This window comes from Naegleria fowleri (genome assembly GCF_008403515.1).
Source record: "Naegleria fowleri strain ATCC 30894 chromosome Unknown tig2, whole genome shotgun sequence".
Classification (NCBI taxonomy): Eukaryota; Heterolobosea; class Eutetramitea; order Acrasida; family Naegleriidae; genus Naegleria; species Naegleria fowleri.
Genome location: NW_025407934.1, coordinates 1,088,353 through 1,109,546, shown reverse-complemented (window position 1 = coordinate 1,109,546; position 21,194 = coordinate 1,088,353). Strand labels below are relative to the sequence as shown.

Sequence of the window (21,194 nt, the reverse complement as noted above, 5' to 3'; positions counted from 1 at the left end):
TCCTCCTTATTGGATAAATCATTGATATTGTAACATGGCTTGCAAAGACTTTCCATATTCTCATAAACTCACCAGCACTTATAATTATTAGCAAATATAACAACAATTTTACTCATCGTTGACTTTTTCATGTGACATCTCTTCTGCTTGGAGAACTTTTTCTTTACTCTTCATGGAAGTCGCACATGCCAACAATTTTTCCAACATGGATCGATTCATTTGATCCACTTCATTCTTCACATTTATAATTTCATGGCTCGATTCAAATAAATCCTTCTTCATTTGTTCCCTCAATTGAGTTTGCGCCTCAAACCGTGCGAGGTGGCACTTTCTCACCAAATCATCAAATAATTTTCCAAGTCGTAATTTGTGATGTGAATGCAATTCTTTCACACCCATTTCTACCAATGGGTTTGAAGCAATCGATGACAAAACAGATGAATGCATGATGGGATGTAGATAAGGCACCTTATTGTGAGTAGAATCATGTTGTACTCTGTCCTCTGTTAAATTGCTCGTTAATAATTTGTGAAAAGGATAATTTCCTAATATGAGCACGACTTGATGTAAATAGAGAAGAATGAGTGTATGGTTGTCACCTTGGTCCGTCACTTTCTCAGTGATTGTTTTCGTTCCAGTTTGACCAAGCATTGTCATACTCTCATTTCTAGCCACTTGGATCACTTCTTGGAGGATATCTGCGTATTCTTCAAAATCCAATTCAAAGAATGAATTTTGTTTCCAAGCAATTGCTGAGAGTAAATTCTTTTTTGAATGTTCTAATCCAACCATTTCGAGAGTTTTCACAATAGGTATGGATTGATCCATTTCTAGAAAATCAAGATTGTCATTCATTGAAAACATATTCAAATGATAGTTCAATAATCGGTCCTCAATGATGTGAATGTTCAGTTGATGGAACGCACGATTCAATAAATGAGAGAGATCTTTTTCATCAGCAATAGAGAATAGCTTCAATAATTGTGACATTTGACTTTCTTCTTTGAAATGTTGTTCCTTCATGAGAGTTAAAATGTCAATTGCTGCATTCCTATCGTCATCGTTGTTATTCCATAATAATGATTCCTTAATACTTTCACAATTCTTCTTAATGGTATTTTGAATGGTGCTACTCTTGACATTAAACTTTGTAAAGAATCTGTATTGAGAAAATAATGAACCTTCCACTACAAGACACATCTCAAAAATCCTCTCACAAAGTTTCAATGCCTTATCTTGTATGGTTTTGAATAGATATCTACAACAATAGGTCGCTAAAAGTATGCAAATTTCACTATTTTTCAGAGGAGTAGAATTTTCCTTCTCGTGTGGTAAATCATCATCATGTGAAATCATTCTAAGAATGGAAGGTGTCACCTTGGTGTCCATTTCATTTGTAAAAAATCTTGATAAATATATGGTACATTCCGGTGATCTGAGGTAGCTCAGTAATTGTTGAATGATGAAAGAAGCCCATTGATTGATCGAATCAGGAAACGGATGCAAAATATCGAAGAGTATAATAGGAAGAGATTCAAGCATCATGTTTCTGATCATTTCTGGATGGTTGGTCAAAAACTCTGAATCTGAAGATGGGACAATAAATACCTCGCACACATTGGATAAATCCTCCAAAATATCATCAAAATGAACGTGTTGAGAATGTATGTCTTTCATTGGAATGGTTGATTCTTGATTCTCAATATTGTTGTTGTTCTTATTCATCAATTCCAATTCAATCATTTCATGATTGACAGCAATGACATCTTTCACTTGCTTCTCAAATTGAGTATAATACTCTTGGAGGGCACGTTCAGCGAGTGTTTCATTCGGATTCACATTAAGCGGAAATACAATGCTACTAATTTGTGTTGGTAATGAGAATGACTGTTCAATACTCTTTTCTAACCAATTGAAAATATCTCTCTCAGGATCTAGTGGTGAATGGCTCGTGGTTAAAATCCTATTCACACAGCTTCGATTAAATTCAGGAAAAAGAAAGTAATAATTCATGAATAGGCGTAGTTTTCGATCTACCAATATCTTTGAATGCTGTCCAATCTCTAGAAAACAAGTAAAGAGTTGTGGATAATTTTTCAACATCTCAGAAAGTGGCTCAATCTTGAAATGATCAGTCACAAATTTCATTGCTTGCAAATAGTCACTTGTTTGATGACAATATTGTATGAATATGGCATTTCTGAGATCAAAGAGGCATGAATGGGAGACCGATAGAATTTGAATTTTTCTCAACAGATCAAATAGATCTGTGTGTGAAAAGCGGTCATGTATCTCTGAAATAATCATCTCTACTAACTTCAACACAAAATATTGAGCTTTTTGCATGATGATCGGTCGAGTCAAGCTAAAATTCGTGAAAAATTTAGAACCAAACTTTGAGAGAATCGTTAGCATAATCAAAAGTCCCATGGAGTGTTCAAAGTTTTTCCTTGCTATTGAAATAGTGGCATTAAGACTTTGCATTATAAATTCTTTATCGTGTGATTATTGTAATTATTGTCACACCAGTTTTAAAATAATAATTATAAAAACATAAAGAAATAACTTACCATTAAGATGTTCAATCTTCTGGCCAATACTCTCTAGATTTGGCGAAGAATCTCCAGAAGAATGAACTAATACATCTGACATGCATTTTAAAACTTGATCTTTCTCTGTTTCTCCCATTGACGAGCATATGTTATTCACAAAATAAGTCAACATTTCCAAAGGATTTGTCAGTTCTATTGTAGATTTGTGTTCATAGTATTTCTCATTCAAATATCTTAATACATTGAAAGAGTTGTAGGAGATGGTTGCAATTTGTTGGTTTTTTCGAACATGTTCACCAATTTTGCATAAACTCTTATATTCTTCTACATAATCATCGAACCAACGAGAAGAGGAGTTGAGATGATCAGAAATGACCTCAAACATGTCAGACAATCTTTCTGAACAATCTTTGCGCAATCTCAACATGTTGTACACTTGGTCATGATGCTGAATGACAACAACAATGGGTGAAATTTGATTTGTTTTTGGCCATCCAAATTCTTTCACATAACCGTTCGAATATTCTGAATATAATTTTTGGAAATGTTCCATCAATGTTTTGGCTTGTAAATTGAATATTGCTTGAAAGTAATCCAAAAATGTGTGTTTTGTTTGTTCACCATCTTGTTCTCTAATTGATACTGGGCAATGAAGAAGATCTGGCGTTAGGGATGAGCATAACAGTGCAATGTCACTCATGTGTTCTACAGAAAGAATCTCTTTTTCAATGGCATGACTGTCTATATTATTGTTCACAGTCTCCTCGTTAATAGGAGACATGAGAAGTTCATTTCTCCAATTTAATAGCATGTCATAGGATGAAATATCGTCTTGTTTCGTTTTAGAAAAGGTCAACATTTGACTATTGACCCTTTCACCTTCGTCATGACAATCATCAAGTACTAAATACATGTCACCGCTTGTATCCTTTTTAAGCGTGAGTGAATGCATGGAATTTTCTGTTTTCATAAAGGGATGTTCTGAAGGAGTTCCAAAAATATACTTGAGCATTGGATTTCCATCAAAAACAGTTTGCATTTTCCTAATATCTTCATGGAGTTGTGTAGAAAGCTTCTTTGTGATAATTTCATGCATCTTTTCGTATCGAAGAGGTTCGTTAGCATAGGAAAGGAATGTTTGCTCCAAAGACGAGGCATTTTGGGGATGAATTTGCTTGAATTCTAAAAACGATTGATTCACCATTTGTTCAATATTAGAAAGTTCTTTCAGAGAGTTTTGTCTCTTTTGTGCAAGAAATTCAGTGAGCGAGATGTGTTGAGAATGAGTTGAGATAAATCTCTCATCCATGACAGAACTAGAAATGGTATCGACTGGATGAGAAGAATGATCTATCTCGCAAGGTACACTCGTTCCAGAGATCATGTGACAATACGAAAAGAGTAATAATTTGTGTTCGTGATCTCTGGATGCTGTGTTACGAGTTTGATGCCGTTTTTTGAGGGTTCTGAACCTTTTCAAGAATGTAGAAAAGAGTTTAACAAAACGAGCATCATGAACTACATCATTTCGTTGCGTACCTGATAATAATTCTTTGACATATTTCAGTTTTCGTTGTTGGCTCGTCTTTTTGTCACACATTTCATTCCATTCAGTTTTTATCTTGTCAATCTCTAAATTGTAATAATGTAAATTTTCCGCTGGTAATACTTCTTTTTCATAATATTGTTGTGCTTTAGAGATGTAGAACTCTATGTCTGAATTTCCATACATTTGGTTCAGTCGAAAGAGCATTTGAAGAGCATTTTGACAATTGACAGGATGCAACAATTCATTTGAATGTAAAGAAAGCAAAGAAATTACTTGAGTAAAAATGGTTAACAGGTAGGTAGAACTGTTAAACATATGGTCGTCAAGAGAATGAAATCTACTCCAAAACATACTCATCTAACATGAAATTTAAACTTGAAAATTGAAATGCATCATGAACCAAAGTTGCAATGCAAAAATCCGTCATTTTCTCAATACTCTCTTGTTCTATATTATTATTATTACACAATTGTTCATTCTCAGAGTCATTGAATGGATCAAATTTAGATTCCAGAAATTTTATCCTCTTTTCTTGCCATTAATTTTGAATTAATTTTGAATTATTATTACCAAAAATAATTTGAATTAATTTTGAATCATCAATTATAACCAACAATTTGATTACAAGTCCGAGAATCAAACTTTGAAACATACTCTCTCAAATTCACACTGCACACATGTTTGTAAAAATTCAATCAAAAATTCTTGCATTAATAAATATTCCTCTTTCGATGACGATTGCCTTTTTCCATTCACAACATTCATCATGGATCTCTGCAACAAGTTGAAATACAATAAACCAGAAGTTCTACTAGTATCATTCGGATCCAACACTAATCGATAATACTTTATCCACTCTCCACCTATGAACTCTCTCAATTCATGATGATCCACTGATATCAGTGATGTCATATTATTCGGAGCAAGTGGCTCCTCCACAAAAGTTTTACAAATAAATTTTTCAATTTTCTTGTGGATGATTTTCCAGTCGTCGTTGTGATGCATTTTTATTTAAATTGAATTTTTAAATTATTTCCATTTTAAAAAAAATTAACAAAAAATGCTGAAGCGAAAACTCTTGTGTCGGAGGACAATGAGTGAATGTTTGGAATCCTATTGGGGCATGTATTTTATGAAATCGGATCGGAATGGAAATAGAGGGCGCAATGAATTCATTTTCAATGAAGGTTCTTGTCGTCAAAATTATCATCATTTCTTTAGCAGTACTTGGCAGAGTAGTAATTCTTCATCATCAAGGGCTATCACAACGGAAAATATTAATTTAAATACAAATGATTATCAGACAAATTCCACAATGAAAAATATTGCGGAAAATTCTCAATCACAAAATCAGAATATTAATACTATCATAGCTGATGATGAAAAAACGGCCACCTTATCCACTCAACAGGAGAACCCTATAAATCCCTTTGTATTTAATAATAGAAAGTCTCTTCGACATTTATCGGAGGAGGAAAAAGAAGCCATTCTGTTAGATATGGAAGTAAACTGGAAAGACCACTTTCCCACTTTGTGGAGCTACCCAAGAAAGATGAATCAATTGTATGACATTTCAACAGTTGACGGCTTTGTTAAAGCACAGAGAATATTGCACATTGAAAGTAATCATATATACGAATACAAAGCATGGTAGGTTTTGTCATCTCCACAACTAGCTCACTTATTACTCAATCATCAAATTAGGAGATATTTTTCAAGATCCCTAACAATCATTTTGACTGTCTCCATCATCTATGCGTATTATGCTAAAATTAAAGAACAAGACGCACTAATTGAAAAATATTATTCACAGAATTCACATTTAATGAAGAAGGCTTTGGAACATCAAAAATTTGAAATCTCAGACCAGGAAGCAGAGGAGAGATTGTTGCTTATGGAAAAAAAGAAGGAACAACAATCAACCGGTACTGCAAATCTAAAAAAACTGAGAGATCGGTTTGACAAGTCACAACTTGGAGAAGCAAAATTATTCTCAGTAGGAATTGATTATTATGCGGAGCTAGAAAGGCAAGCAAAATTGGAAGCCATTGAAAAACAAAAGCGAGAACATGGAGAGACACCAAAACCATACGTGTTTTACAATGATCGGTAAATCAATCATTCAACAATAGAACTTTCAAAACTTAATAAGGCACTTCATCCTCTCCATATTCATCATTATAGAACAAAATATTTCATTCAAACTTTGATTGACCCCAAGTGGGAAAAATGTTTTACAAATGAAAAGATTCCAACATAAATCACTTTGGATATCTGTTATATATTGACTGAGGTACCAAATTGAGCATTCCACTTTTCCAGCTTTGTTATTGTTTCGTGTGACGTGGAGGGTCTCACGTGAGACAGCGATGTCATAAAATCATTCAGCACTACTGATCGAATCTTGCCAGCATCTATGGACATGAGTTTCTCAACGCTAATTTCTCTAATTGGAATCATGGCTGTTTCTTTACAGAGTGCCGTTAAATCGGATCCAGAAAATCCTTCTGTTGCCTCACAAATTTTTCGAATGTCATGATCGCTCAATAGCATATTTTGTCCAGATGACAAATGTTTGATAAGAGCAAATCGAGCTTCAAAATCTGGAAGTGGAATATAAATTCGCTTGGTAAATCTTCGCAAAATTGCCTCGTCAAGGCTGTCTGGGATGTTTGTAGCTCCCATTACAAGTACTCGTTCGTCTTTTCCAGTCGTATTTGAAACGCCTTCCATTTGAACCATAAACTCTGTTTTCATTCTACGTGAGGCTTCATGCTCCTCAGAACTTCTTGCTGAAAGTATTGAGTCAATTTCATCGACAAATATCACAGAAGGTTGCAAATATCGAGCTGCAGCAAAAAGACATTTCACTATCAGGTGTCATAGTAATGTCATGAATAAAATAACCAAGCATGAATTGATATTGACACTCGAGTATGATTTGATGCGGACATGATGTTAACAACTTACCTAATTTCTCACCTTCTCCATGATATTTCGAAACGAGTGAGGATGCACTAATGGAGAAGAATGTTGCATTGCACTGAGAAGCGCATGCTCTTGCAATCATGGTCTAACATCATCATTGATGAGATGTCACATTTTACATAATATTTTAGAACATGTCATGATAACCATGTTCTATTGCAATATACAACATACCTTTCCTGTGCCAGGAGGACCAAACAGTAAAATACCTTTACAGGGAGCTCTCAATCCATGAAATAGATCTGGCCTTAAACTTGGCAATACAACTGTTTCCATGAGTGTTTGCTTGGCATCTTTTAAGCCAGCAATGTCGTCCCAATTCGTTGTTTTTGATTCAATAACATCATTCAAAATATGATCTAGCAATTTTCTATCTACTCCTTTAAATTCTGGTATTTGGTCAATTTTTGACGCTTTCTTTTTGATATTGTTCGAATCATTGTTCGATAAATTATTTCGAATTGATGCCAAATTGTGACCAGTTGACGTGTTAGCTGGTTGATATGGCATCAGTGGAGAAGATTTGTTAGTCTGTTGTTGATGTTGTGAAAAGGATGGCATGGCCGATTGAGTCATGTTGTTGCTAATGAAATTTTGATTTTTTACATTACTAGTAGTCACACCACCACCAGAGGAGGAAGAAGCAACATGGCCATGCAATTGTTCATTAGAGGAACTTCTTTTTCGAGTATGAACTGGTGGTTGTGCCTGTTGTTGAGCTAAGCCATCACAAATATTGACACTATTGTACATTCCAGCAAATGGGTTTGAGTTGGTTTCTTTTCCATTTGCCGATGAGGTAAGACGATTATTTCCTCCTGGAAAACTCCTCAAAACTTGACTATTTGTCGTGTAGTGGTTATAAATTGGGTCTTGACGTGTGCCATCGACCGTAGTTAATCGACGTGTATCCTCTGAAAGGACCTGTGTCTTTTGCTGTGTAGTTGAGTTGGAACTTGTTGTGGTAGCGTTTGCGGAAAAGAGGTTCATAATATTCGAGAAAAATCCTCCACCGCTATTTCCCATAATATTCTTATTGAACTCTTGTTGTTTTTGTTGTTGCATGTCGAATAGAATTTGATCAATTTCTTTCATTCTATTGTAAAAGTTTGTTTTGTGTTTTTGGAGTTTGTCTAACATGGCTTTTGCTTGATATCGCTCTTGTTGTGAGAGTGGAACTCTTTCTGCTTGCAATATACATTGAATTCCTGTTGTGATTATTATTAACAATATCAACCATGAGTGAGCGTTCATAGCAGTTTGTGTTCATCAGGTGTATTTCCAAAAAGTGGTTGACATGACAATAGAAATACACATGTCCACATTCAGCACGATGGCCATAATGAAAGCATGAACTGTATTGTCCCTAATACTGTTTTTGGATTTTTTCTAAGAATAACTTACCCTCTCTGTAGTAGTCTCTGGCCTTTTCGTATTCTTTCTTTTCATCATATTCTACTCCTTTCGTTAAAAAGTTGAATGCAATATCATGATTTTGTTTGAATAATTCCAAGCGGGTGAGTTGTTGTTGAAAGTTGTAATCTCTTTCCGGTGATGTTCCTGAAGATTGGCGCATGATTTTAAAGGTCTACAATGTACTAATAACTCGTACGATCGTAATGTTCAAATTCTGTACAAGCAAATATTTGCAAGTTATATAATGGAACAACTTCAAATGATCTCTTTTTCTATAATGGTTATAAATATATTCTTCAAGAGAGACCTCCGAGAGAGTTGTTGCAAAGATGATGATAACAAGAAACTCTTCAACAGTTTCAGCCTCAACCAAAAAAAAACTATTCACCGTGAATTCAGTTTTGTAGACGACAGGATCCGCAAAAAGTTTGTTGTTGTTGTTCGTAATCAACAACGACGATGTTCTCTCAAATTTGAGTGTACACCCGACCCGAAGATGAAACGAATCGGTGGTGGAACTGTTCGAGAGAGAGAGAGGGCAATAACGGATTTTTTTATTTGAATCGAAATGGAAGTCTGTCCCTATCCGATATTCAATTCATTCAAATGGAAAAGTTGGGAGTGGAGAACACCTTATGAAAATCCCATTCTTCAATGGATGGCCACTGAAGAAGCTTTTCTTCGAGTTGAGTGTCAGATTCTTGTGTGTGATGAATGGGATGTTGAATATTGGTGGTGTTGGTGGTGGTATTGATGTGATAAAGATTGGACGTTGCCTCTGGCGTCTTTGACATCACAGATTGGAAAAAGAGTCGACTCGTGGGTAGAGTACCCAATGAATGATTCACTCTCACACCATGTTTCATACATAATTTGACAATTTGTCTTTCAATTTCTTCCACTCGAATAAGGTATTGTTTTTCATCTTCGGTTCGATCCTTCTCTGGTTTTTCCTTAATGATTTTCGCTGCTTTCACAATATCGAGTTGAATCTTGAGAGGCAATAATCGATGTTTGTCATGATCTTTGGTTTCATCAGTGAAGGCTGAAATGACATCTTTGATGTATTCCTGCTCTGATGGAGTTCGATCTTTTTCAGGAATTAAAAATATACAAGTGCCGACAGCGAGTGAATAATCTGGACGAGCATTCACTCTCTTGGCATGCTCCTCTAATTTCCTTCTGTATTCATTCAGTGCCAAAATGTAAGCTTGTTCTTGTGGAGTTCGACCCTCTTCCTTTTTCAAGAAAATCTCAACAGCACTCATGGCAATATTGTATTCTTCGTCTTCGGTGAGGAGAGGACCACTGGAACCTCCTCCTTCCAGATTGTCACTATCGGCATCGGAATTTCTTCCCGTTCCATGATGTGTCCATTCGTCAAATTCTGAGAGTAAATCATTTTGAGATCGAAGGAAAGAGCTCGTAGAATCCGACTCGTCACTTAAGGTCTCTGATAAATTACTACTGGTTCGAATGAAATCTCCCAAATCGACACTTCCAACACCAGCCAATGGTGACGATGTGGAAGGTGATGCTTTTTTAAGGGAAGACAATGCACTACTTCCCAAAGGTGGAGTACCTGCTCCCGAATAACTTCCAAAACTACTCACAGCAGATCCATACGATCCATAGGGAGTTCCAGTGCCACCACTACCACTTTTAGGTGAGAAAATATCTTGTGAAATTCCACTGGTCGGAGTGCTTGGTGTGGAGGAAGAGTTACCTTTTGTGGACAAGGTCAATGGATTTTCATCTTTCATGGTGAGGACCTGAATGATGGATTTGTACCAGTCGTTTAATTCTAATTCAGAGTCACAATATAATAAATAAACTCGTTCTGGTAAATCGATGGAAATTGCTTGTTTTTGTTTGTTTTTCACAGTGATGGTGACTTTGTGAATGCAGCTGGTGTTTCCTTTGATTTCTTTGAATGAAATTTTACCTTTCACTTTACCAGCTTGTCCTTTTGGAGTCAATTCGTGATAATACAGAGCATCTCTTTTTAACATACAATAACGTTCCTTCCAATTTTTAACAGTTTTGCCTTGTTTGATTAATTTTCCAGATTTGAAGGCAATATCACGTTGTCTGTTGAGAATAATACGAGTTGATCATTTATGTTTTGATGAATTTGATGTGAAAATAATGATGATGGTGTAGAATTGTGTGGAATTGTGATGTTCGTGAGGAGGTGATGGTGATGGTGGTTATAAATTGAAATTTTGTTGTCGAGTCATCGAAATATGTCCATCCGATTCATTGATCGTGTGCACGTATCACAGATCATGGAAGTGATGATTGTCGTACATCAATCATCGGAAAGAGTCCATGATGAATCATATTGTTTAGGTATCGTTATTGTTGTTAATTTTAATGAAATGACATGTGTCAGTTATTGTTGTTGATTTTCATGATAATGCCAATCACCACACAATATACCAATAAAATTGATCATCCAATAACGAAAATTAATTAAACAATAACATCAAGAAATGATTCCATGAATCATCAAGAGAGTGTTTCATCATCAATAATTCATTCGTAGGACATTGAATGGACACTTACGAATACATTTGCTTGAGAAGAGAGGCTTGTCCGGCACTCGAAGCGCTTAATGGAGAACCAGGGTCATAGTTGGAGTTGTCTGATGAGTTGGAATCTGTCCTGTTTCGTGTGTTGGAAAACATTTTTTTGTTTGAAGGTTTGACTCCAAACTGTCACTTGTCAAATTGAAAAAGTGAATCTCCTAACATGATGAGCACAACAATTCTGCCAAAGAGTTCATAATTGAAATCAAGTCTTGATGCAGTTAAAGATATTTGCAATGATGTTACTGAAATACGGAAATAGACGAGATTTTTCGAATAGAATTGCTCGAACAAGAAATGGAATAATGACCATCTTCAAGGTCAACAGAAAGTAGGACTGTTTTTGCGACAATTCTATCCTTGGATTCTTTCAAAGAATTGACACACGCACTTGGCAACATTGTACTGTTAATGAATCATGGCGGGACTGGCCAGCGAAAGTGAACTCCGGGCTTCAGGGACACGATTTATGTCCCTCGAAAAAAAAAATTTCTGTAGTGTGAACTTGAGTCTTCAATTTCAGTTTTGCGCCATGTCATCATCCGAGTCGATTGAAATGTTTTATTCATCAAAAAATGTGTGAAGTTTTGGAGATTAAACACCAATTACCTCCATTCCACTCTTTGAAATCATATGAATACAATGGACAGCAATACTTTGCAGCAGATGAAATTATTCTTTTTTTGTTGGAAAAAACGCAAAAACATCAAGATTACTTCTCACCATTAAAGATGGCAAAGATACACTCAATCATCAGCAGCAACAGGCTGTCGGATTGCCATCTCCCTTCCGCAATGGAGTCATCATCACGAATTTGGTAGCTTCATTGCAAACAATTCTTAAATTATCTACAGGCAAAAAAGATCAAGAAAAACTAATACGCCACATATTCACCACTTTTTCAAAAGAAACGAGCTTGGTTGATGTTATGGATTTTGATAACGAGATCGATAGTGAAATATGGAATGATTGTGATCAATGTTATAGTAATTGTGAAGACAACAACAACAACTTAATCAACGAAGCCGCTCTTTATTTTGATGACGTAGACAATGACGAAACAGAAGAAAACGATGACGAATTTAGTGACGATTTATTTCAGTTCACAAATTTCTCCTCAATAAGTGAACAAAATCAAACCGATCAAAGTGAAGATAACACCATCGATACCATCTTGCAGAATTTAATCTCTGAAAATGAAATGAACACGCAACATCAACCACCAATTCAGATTTTCCATCTCCACCAAGCCAGGACCAGACTCAACAATTCAATCCGTCTCAAAACACTCACCCACACAGCCCGCAATTAAATCATATGGATCCGTTTGTGCATACTAGTGAGCTATTTCATCAACAACTCTCTCAACATTGGCTTTGGCATTGCTTGAATACTCATTTACACTCTCATGGGAATGGATTGACTAATAATTCACAACAACTTACAAATGAACATCAACATCATTCGCATCATATTTTCACAAACCATGCTTGTTCACATCATCCTATATCAAGCAATAAAGATACCAATACCGTCAACATGAAATTTTGGGAATGTTCACATTGTGGATGTCATGATATCCAAGCACATGACCATAAATATTCAAGTATGCAGTTAGGACAAGATACTTTTACTCGCAATAACAAAGATCGAGCTAGAGAAATGGTATCAGTATTTGAGAAAATGTTAGGGACTCTTGGACACAATATTCACGCCTGATTTGAAACATTCTTGCAAACAAAAGAAGGCATTCAAAAAACAATTAATATTATAGAAAAAAACTTGAAAGAAAATACTCGGTACAAACAACTGAAACAATATCTTATCGAAAAAAGAGATCCTACAATAGTTCAGTATTGGAGAGACAATAATTTAATTTCTGATAATACTTATCACAACCTTCGAAAAGAAGTTTCCTTAATGAAGGAGTTGCCTTGTAAGAAAGAAATGAGCAATTTAAAAAAACAATTGAATGAGAGAGTGGAAGAAATATTCAAATTAAGATGCCCAAGTGCTGAATTCATTGGTCACATCATAGATTTAGATGAAGCTATTTATTATATTCTAAAGTTATATCGATCTCTGGGAGGAAAACTTAAAAAGAAAATATTTTTCAAAATTTCTGTGGATGGACGTGAAATTAACAAAGTGAAACAAGTAGCCGTTGCATTAGTTCCTCTTAATTTAAGAGATGTGTTTCCTTCTCAAGCTGTATCTTCTGTCTTTTATATTGGATTATTTCAAATGTCTGAAACAAAAGAGAGTATTAAGGAAACCATTGGAACATTGACAGACGAAATCAAAGCTGTGTCACAAAACACATATTTTGAAAAATCTGAGGTTCATTTGTTCTATGTTTCAGACATGCACAACGTTGGATTTACATTTGAATTTGATATTTGTCCATACTGCATGGCAAAAACTGTTGAAGAATTTAGAGCACGCAATCGAACAACCCTTGGAGGTTCCTTGCCATTCAGTCCTAAAGATTTAATTAATGTGTGCTCTTCATGTTAAACAGCGATTAGTTGAAAATACAATTGCTTATATGGCTTCAAGTGGGCAATACAATAATACCATATTGCAGAATTTGCAAAAATTAAAAGGATTAGAGCATTTTAATTGGAGAGAGTTGAAACAACGAGTGACTGAATATGGTATTTCACAAACGTCAGAAAGAGTTACTGCTAAATCGAGCATGCTGTCTGGAGATCAATGCAACACAATTTTAAGTAATGTTGAAGTGATAGTGAATGACATCGAACAGCACACTAAGGAGAAATATTTGAATATTTTGAAATTATTAAGGAATATTATAATTATCGTTGAGGCTAAACAAGATGATCCCAATACCAAACAAAAACTTACACCAGGCAGAATCTTTAAATTGGACAAGATGATCATGGAGTTTTTATGTGCTTGTTATCGAATATGGAGCAAAGGTATCAAAGCTCATTATTTTCATTTTCTTACACATCTTCCATCTATGATGACAGAATTGCTTGACAATGATTTGTCCTTATCTATTTTAAGTAATCAAGGGTTCGAACGTTCTCATTTGTTTCACCATGCCGTGTTTAATAGAGTGATTAATAACGGTGGTGGTCTTCACAAAATTCATGTAACAAAACAATTGCTGTTATGGCAATGGCGAAAAGTCCTGACTGCGATTGACATAGGAGAGAAATATGGAAGTACGTATTGGAATGAAAAACGGCTCAAACAAATTTATTCATGGAATTCAATTCACCTCAAAGAAGCACCTCAAGAATTACACGATTTGTATTACGATTTGGATGAGTCGAATGTGGATCTTGCTACTTTGCAGCAAACTATTTCTACAAGCTTTCAAGAACAAGAGCAACAATCACAAAACACAGAAAAACAATCAGAGGAAACGACAACCAAGCGAAAACAAGCAAAGAATACACGACAAAGCGATCAGGCGACCAGTTTTAGTGGAACAATGAGTACACAAGTTTCTCAAAAGAAACGAAAATTTTAATCGAAAATTTTCAAAAGCTCTCAATCCAATATTTTCCATCCTTCACTTGAACCCAATGACACAAGTAGGCATAATATAATTCCAATCTGGTGTCGTAAGAGATCACCAACTTTGATACAATGCAACGGTAAGGAATATTGTCGAAATCTTCACTTAAATCAACTTGGAATCTTTTTCTAAGATTATCACCAACATTCTTTTGATTTACGGTCATATAATTTTTGGCCCATTCACCATCTCCAAAGGAAGGAAAATTTGGATATTCAAATTCATATATTATGTGACGATTGATTTCAGTGTCTCCTGTTCGATTGATCCAAGGAGAATATTGTTCTATTCTTGTGTACATATGTGGTTTCATTGTACGACACATATACATATCAAAGGTTTGTTCCTCACACTCACCAACTGGTAAACGACATCTTGCTTGTCCGTTGCATGGTGAATTAAAATCCCACAGAAAGTTTACGAGCTTCATTTCCATTCTAGATGCTTGTTTGTGATGGTCTTCATGTTCATAGTTGATGATGGACAAAGGACTTGGATGCATATTTATGGGTACCTCATCGACCTTCACAAAGGCCTCCAATGGATGGCATTCAATCCACTGGCATACATTTTTTGAGAGGTGGTCCAATAAAAGGTGGCATAATGAGTACATTTGACTCGAGAAATAGTTGCATGATTCAATGTCAGCAAACAAGGATGAGACGAGAGTTCACCCAATTTAAAACACATTCCAAAATGAAAAAATCTCTTTTTTGAAGTCATTACCACTGTGTGACTAATTCCTCCGTCGACCTTTGTCACAAACTCTCCCTCTTCATGTTTCAATTTTGAAAAGAAAGGATGAATGGTCCAAGAGACTCGATTCTTGGAATCTCCAAGTCCAAGTTGACAAAAATGATTTTCTCCACATAAAATCAACTCTCTACTCTCTCGATCAATAACAAAACTTCTCTTTCCAATGGATTTCACATAACAAGCACCTCTATATATTGTTGTAAAGGTATTAATACATTCTCCAGCTTGATTGATTTGACCTTCATCACTTTGTCCACTTGCATAAACAACTCCATGAGGTCTTGTCAAAATCAGAGAATGTTTTGTTCCACACGAAGTCTTTTTAATTCGATCATGGTGATGATGTTGCTGATGCTGTTGAGAGGTTGTTGTTGTTGTTGTTGACATGACACTTCTTTCAAATGGCAATGGAACTCGAGAAATTTCCTTCACAAATGCAACTTCTCCCATTCCGAGTTGTCCAAATTGATTGCAACCACAAGCGACCAACTCTCCACGAGTGCCCAGAAAAAACGTGGAAATACTTGATCCAACAATTTTACGAATTTGTAAGGCATATGGAGAAGATGAATTATATGGTTGTGGTTTGTTGATGATGACATTAGATGTGGAGGAGAAGAGGTTACGATGCCATGGTTGTATCTATGGAGAAGGTTCTTTTTCATTTCAAAAAACGGTATCGGAGTGAATTGTGTCACTTCTTGATTCGAAGAGTTGCTCTTCGCATCATCCTTTCCTTTGATCAATTCAAAGCCTAATTGACAAAATCTGTTTTTTCCACAAGCATAGATTTGAAAAGAAGAGTCATTCCGACTCGAGTAGTATGAATCTTCTTTCAGCATCATAAAGTTCAATCAATAACAACAACTGTAATCTCAGAGAGAGAGTGAGAGAGGAATGAAACTTGAACTTGTTGTTTCGATCAACTTGATTGCAACAACAACAGAAGAAGGCTTTTTTCGAAATGGAAAACGGAACTCGAAAAAATTTTCAAAAAGAGGACAAGCACACTCTCGAGCGAAAAGTGATCAACAACAAACGTTTGTTCTTGATCAATCCAATAACAACATTGTTTTTTTGAATTTACAATCCTTTAAAGATCATGACCACGTTGAATCTTCTCTTCCGAAATGGATGCAATTGCTCCGATTTTGATCCGTCCATTTATGCTCATGATTTTCTGAAACAATACCCACGAGGTGGATATACCACCATGCGTACTTTTCAGGTACATTCTGTATTTGAATATAATTTTCACATTCATCGTCTAATGTACTCACAGAGTCAAGTATTGTTTATGACATCCTCGAATCACAATGCGAGGAAATGTGCATTGAAAGATATTGAATTAGCAAAAGAAAAAGATCAGGGGTTTTATCCTCTCGCGTTACTTTATGATTTCCAAAAATTTAAACAACTTGTTTCAAACGCTTTGAATGTTGGAATTAAGAAATATTGTGAAATGACACAAAAAAAAATTTCTAATAATGAGAATATCAATGAGAATGACATTCCAAGCAACGAGTTAAAGCTTACAATATTAATTAATTGCTACAGAAAGGGTGACATAAATGGACATGTCGAATTTATTGAAGAAACTATGGAATCCATCTCTAATTGTGAATGTGTTGGATTTGATTTGTTTTTACACATTACAGAAATGGAAGAATTGTCACAACCAATCTCCGTGGACATGATGCCAGGCAGTCGTGTCCATCTTGCCAACACCAAAGATAGTCATTGGGTTATCGAAAGAGATCCCCTCAACAAGAGAAAACACAAAGCTTGTCAAGAAGTTCTCATGTGTGAAAACGATGGAATTGTAAGAGAAGGCATCAGCTCCAATTTCTTTGCCATTTCCAAACACAATTGTGTCCTCACAGCCAAGGAAGGAATACTATTCGGTAGCGTTCGAGCTGCCATCATACCAACCAAAGTGCAAGACGTGTTGCATCACTCCCTTACAAAAGATTGTGACACTTTACTTCCTCAAGAGGGTTTAGAATACATGGAAATTAATCCAAACATTTCAGACATTCTCGAATGGAAAGAAGTTTTCATTACCAGCACAACACGGTTATTGTTGCCAGTTCGAACCATTCACATTAGTAAGGAATGCATTGATGAAATTCTTCCAAAAGAAAAGGCACATGAGATTAAAATCAGTGGTTGTTTGACTGACAGCGACGATGAAAGATTTTACACCTTACACCTGGAACAGACCTATCAAGGAGAAAAGTTGGGATTAGTATTGAAAAATAATTTTCTTGCCAAGAAGAGTGAGCGAGTGGTATTTGTGTGAGTTGAATGCAATGAATCAGTCACTAGAAGAGTTTGCTGGCTGTGATTCAAAAGTCAGAACCACTTGACACGCAGACGCAACCGTTGGTGAATGTATTATTCTAACCACATTGTCCATACTTGTAACAAACAAAACTCTCTCTTTTGATTGTATACACACAATTGATTGAATGATTATCGATTTGTCATCACCAAGATCTCAAAAGAACCAGAAAAGCAATTTTGAATTAAGAACTCGGCATTTACATCGCCCCATCATCTGAACACCTCTCTTGTCAACTCGCGTCACCTTAACGCGTCTTGTTCCTTTGCCACATGTCAGCGATCTATTTTTAACTCGATGGATAGAATTTCTTGAGAGAATTTTTAGCAACTTCTTTTTTAAAAAAAAACAACACTAACCGCTTTTTTTTGTTGAAGCCTTTTTTCGACATACAAAATTTTTTAAACTGATCTTCATCATCCTCCTCACCACCGTCATCACCAGTTCAATTGAAGATTCAAGAATTGTGTCCGCACATAACCGAATCGTAGCAGCGAATAGTACTCTGTGATAGTATCATTATTAACAACATCATCATCATCGATATTCCGTATTGATCATCAACATCCTTGTAAAATTTGTTGTACAGATAACCGTTACAAACAACATCATCATGCTGGAAGAAATTCAAAGAACAGCCGAGTTTTTTGCAAGTTGGCTGGTGAAAAAGTTTGATTCTAAAACGGTTGCAGAGTTTAAGATTACTCTTGAAAATGATTTGATTTCTCGTTTTAAGAATCATTGGTATCCTTCAAATCCGCTCAGAGGCCAAGCATTCCGAAGTATTCTCTTGGATGGAGTACAAACTGATCCTATTTTGATGGATATTGCAACCAGGATGGGAATGGACTTGGTAGATTTTGAGAGTTGCTTACCAAGACATTGCGTCGTGTTTTGCGATCCCTTCCGTGTTGTTTGCAAGGATCTCCAGGCCAGAGAAAATTCATATCATGTGATTTATACTGGAAACAATAGAAGTTCAACTTCTGTTGTTGTTGAATCTGAACAATCGCCTCTTTTGAAAACTATGGAACAACAGAACAAGGAGAGCATTTCAAAAGGTGTGCTAATTGTATCATCCAATTAGTTGGTCAGCTGCTGTCAGTTGTCAACGATCTCATCTAACCGAGCTCATTTCCTAAGTTATTATTGTCTCTCTCCCTTTCTCTTTTCTACCACAATTGTCTTTTCCCTCCTTTCTGATGTGAATAATGTACAATAAATACATCACCAACACCATGATATCTGAATCAGATGTCGAACTTATCTTTGAAAAAGTTGATGTTCTTTTGCGCACTCGAGTACGATGCGCACTCAAAACAAAATGACTCTCATTCAACAATACCCACTCGTCGTCTCAGCAACTCTCATCAATTTGGTTCAATACTTGTACACTGGATTCAAAGTAGGAGGTGCTCGACAAAAGTATGGCGTTAAGGCTCCAGCTACTACTGGTAGGTATTCCATTTCGAATCATGTTCAATGATTATCAATTATGACACTCAAAATATTATATTCCTTTTTAAATCAATATCGATGATGATCTGTACTACTATTCATTCCAATTTTAATCATCCTATCGCCACCCAAACAGGACATCCTGAGTTTGAAAAGCTCTATCGTATTCAAATGAATGGTCTTGAATTCTTACCTGTGTTTTTGTCATCTTTATGGCTCTGTGCTCTCACTTCACAAAACGATAAATTGAGTGGTGCTTTGGGATTGACCTATGCTGTCGGAAGAGTTGTTTATGGACTCGGTTATCCTGAAAAGAGAGGACCAGGATTCTTGATCTTCTTTTTGAGCATTGTTGGCTTGATGGGTGTTTCTGCTTTCCAATTTTTCAAAAATTAACTCAATTTTTACATTTTGAATAAACAAATATCTTGAATACTTGAATAGGCAGGGAAATTCTCGATTTGACTAATCGATTATTATTTATTAAAAAAATTAATAATTGCAAATGTCAACCACGTTTATTACATCTCATTTAACCTCAAAAAAGTACGGAACTATAAACATTGAGGAGGGAGTGAGGAATCTGAACCAGTATTGGTAGATGCTCGTATTCTGGTCAAATGTTTCTTCAGCTTGCTTTGCATGACAGATTGTTTTTGAATTTTGACACTTCCTTCACATTTTCCTTGCGCTGATCTACTTGGTAAATTTGAGGCTATTGACACTACAGCTGCTGCTCTGGCGCTTTGCCCTAAAGAGTAATTACATCCACCACAATTTCCACCACATCCACTCTTTTCTTGTTTGAGCAAAATGCTATCTCGAATGGGACATGGTTGTTCTGGGTTGCACGAACACTCAATGGGATCCGATTGAGCGTCAATACCTTTAGCATCGGAGGAGCAACCGCATGAACCTCCACATTTTGATTTGGAAACAGCGGTAGCACTATGAGTGGATTCATTACTTTCAGCTTTTTTAAGCCTTGTTCCGAAAACAATTTTGAAATAATTGGCAGTGTTTGTATCTAAGGAAGTATTTGGAACTACTCGGGGAGGCAAAACTTCTGTCATGTAAGGTTTTTCTGTGGTTGTTGTTATGGTTGCATCAGCACATTTCTTGTCAGAACAGCTGCATGAAGAGGCAACGGTTGTTGTTGTTGATGTGGTACTGTTGGACAACGTCAATAAATTAATAAGGTTAGGAGTGAGTTGGTCATTTCTTTCGGAACCACCATTTGCCTCAGATTGGCCATGTTGAGCGTGATGATAATGATGACTCTCTTGTACAACAACAGTTGAAGCTGAGATGGATGCATGGATGGACGGTGACGATGGTGATGACCCTTTACAATTTAAACATTGGCAGGAGATGGAACAGGAGTGATGAATGGGAGACTTTGAGGAGGAAGATGACACAATAAATAAGGAGGAGTTTTGATGATGAGGTTGGATTTGAGGATGGTGTTGTTCCTCAGGATTGCAAGTGTGGCAACTCTGACACTTGTGGTTATTATGGAAAAGGGAAGATTCTGAAAGGTGTGGTTGATGATGATCATCCCTTCCACAACAACAACTAGAACCACTCATACCACAATGACCACCACAACCCGTACACTTTGCCTCGTTCAAGGAAGAAGAACACGAGTTGGGGAAGGTACGTGTTGATGAAGAAGATGACTCGCATTCATCGTTACAGTCATGTGGTTGTTGTTGTTGGGGATGATGATGATGAAGAGAAGGCTGATTTTGCATGAGGAGAGAAAAACACGAACCACCGACACAACAAATTTCAAGACCAGAAGAAGAAGAGGAAGCCTGTTTTGGATGATGAGCTGATAATGATGTGGAAGAGAAGGATGAGGAGGGAGTTACGGAGGTGTACATATAAGAGTCGTTATGATTCCGTATACCAATTTACGAATGATGATAGGATGATGTGGTGTTGGGCTGATGATGATGGAAATCTACACTGCAACTACAAGAAT

At 36.1% G+C, this 21,194-nt stretch overlaps 12 protein-coding genes across 12 annotated transcripts; 6 read left to right on the top strand and 6 right to left on the bottom strand.

Annotated features, from left to right (window-relative positions):
- Positions 1-108: 108 nt before the first annotated feature.
- FDP41_000804 (uncharacterized protein) lies at positions 109-5,106 on the bottom strand (the record flags this gene model as incomplete). Its single annotated transcript, XM_044711851.1, has 4 exons — positions 109-2,492; positions 2,571-4,405; positions 4,455-4,627; positions 4,756-5,106. The coding sequence occupies 4 exons, from the start codon at positions 5,104-5,106 to the stop codon at positions 109-111; spliced, it is 4,743 nt and encodes a 1,580-aa protein (XP_044569618.1).
- Positions 5,107-5,161: 55 nt separating this feature from the next.
- On the top strand, positions 5,162-6,214 carry FDP41_000803 (uncharacterized protein; the record flags this gene model as incomplete). Its single annotated transcript, XM_044711840.1, has 2 exons — positions 5,162-5,751; positions 5,806-6,214. The coding sequence occupies 2 exons, from the start codon at positions 5,162-5,164 to the stop codon at positions 6,212-6,214; spliced, it is 999 nt and encodes a 332-aa protein (XP_044569617.1).
- A 164-nt stretch (positions 6,215-6,378) lies between these two features.
- FDP41_000802 (uncharacterized protein) lies at positions 6,379-8,665 on the bottom strand (the record flags this gene model as incomplete). The annotated part of the gene is made up of 4 exons (XM_044711829.1): positions 6,379-6,971; positions 7,072-7,174; positions 7,264-8,297; positions 8,494-8,665. The coding sequence occupies 4 exons, from the start codon at positions 8,663-8,665 to the stop codon at positions 6,379-6,381; spliced, it is 1,902 nt and encodes a 633-aa protein (XP_044569616.1).
- A 442-nt stretch (positions 8,666-9,107) lies between these two features.
- Positions 9,108-11,195, bottom strand: FDP41_000801 (uncharacterized protein; the record flags this gene model as incomplete). Its single annotated transcript, XM_044711818.1, has 2 exons — positions 9,108-10,596; positions 11,074-11,195. The coding sequence occupies 2 exons, from the start codon at positions 11,193-11,195 to the stop codon at positions 9,108-9,110; spliced, it is 1,611 nt and encodes a 536-aa protein (XP_044569615.1).
- Positions 11,196-13,043: 1,848 nt separating this feature from the next.
- Positions 13,044-13,613, top strand: FDP41_000800 (uncharacterized protein; the record flags this gene model as incomplete). Its single annotated transcript, XM_044711807.1, has 1 exon — positions 13,044-13,613. One exon carries the CDS (start codon positions 13,044-13,046, stop codon positions 13,611-13,613), a length of 570 nt encoding a protein of 189 aa, XP_044569614.1.
- Positions 13,614-13,644: 31 nt separating this feature from the next.
- On the top strand, positions 13,645-14,601 carry FDP41_000799 (uncharacterized protein; the record flags this gene model as incomplete). The annotated part of the gene is made up of 1 exon (XM_044711794.1): positions 13,645-14,601. One exon carries the CDS (start codon positions 13,645-13,647, stop codon positions 14,599-14,601), a length of 957 nt encoding a protein of 318 aa, XP_044569613.1.
- A 10-nt stretch (positions 14,602-14,611) lies between these two features.
- FDP41_000798 (uncharacterized protein) lies at positions 14,612-15,151 on the bottom strand (the record flags this gene model as incomplete). The annotated part of the gene is made up of 1 exon (XM_044711783.1): positions 14,612-15,151. One exon carries the CDS (start codon positions 15,149-15,151, stop codon positions 14,612-14,614), a length of 540 nt encoding a protein of 179 aa, XP_044569612.1.
- A 23-nt stretch (positions 15,152-15,174) lies between these two features.
- FDP41_000797 (uncharacterized protein) lies at positions 15,175-15,855 on the bottom strand (the record flags this gene model as incomplete). The annotated part of the gene is made up of 1 exon (XM_044711772.1): positions 15,175-15,855. The coding sequence occupies one exon, from the start codon at positions 15,853-15,855 to the stop codon at positions 15,175-15,177; it is 681 nt and encodes a 226-aa protein (XP_044569611.1).
- Positions 15,856-16,507: 652 nt separating this feature from the next.
- On the top strand, positions 16,508-17,707 carry FDP41_000796 (uncharacterized protein; the record flags this gene model as incomplete). Its single annotated transcript, XM_044711761.1, has 1 exon — positions 16,508-17,707. The coding sequence occupies one exon, from the start codon at positions 16,508-16,510 to the stop codon at positions 17,705-17,707; it is 1,200 nt and encodes a 399-aa protein (XP_044569610.1).
- A 655-nt stretch (positions 17,708-18,362) lies between these two features.
- FDP41_000795 (uncharacterized protein) lies at positions 18,363-18,836 on the top strand (the record flags this gene model as incomplete). The annotated part of the gene is made up of 1 exon (XM_044711750.1): positions 18,363-18,836. One exon carries the CDS (start codon positions 18,363-18,365, stop codon positions 18,834-18,836), a length of 474 nt encoding a protein of 157 aa, XP_044569609.1.
- Positions 18,837-19,073: 237 nt separating this feature from the next.
- On the top strand, positions 19,074-19,603 carry FDP41_000794 (uncharacterized protein; the record flags this gene model as incomplete). Its single annotated transcript, XM_044711739.1, has 2 exons — positions 19,074-19,203; positions 19,344-19,603. 2 exons carry the CDS (start codon positions 19,074-19,076, stop codon positions 19,601-19,603), a joined length of 390 nt encoding a protein of 129 aa, XP_044569608.1.
- Positions 19,604-19,761: 158 nt separating this feature from the next.
- Positions 19,762-21,093, bottom strand: FDP41_000793 (uncharacterized protein; the record flags this gene model as incomplete). The annotated part of the gene is made up of 1 exon (XM_044711728.1): positions 19,762-21,093. The coding sequence occupies one exon, from the start codon at positions 21,091-21,093 to the stop codon at positions 19,762-19,764; it is 1,332 nt and encodes a 443-aa protein (XP_044569607.1).
- Between the last annotated feature and the right edge of the window lie 101 nt (positions 21,094-21,194).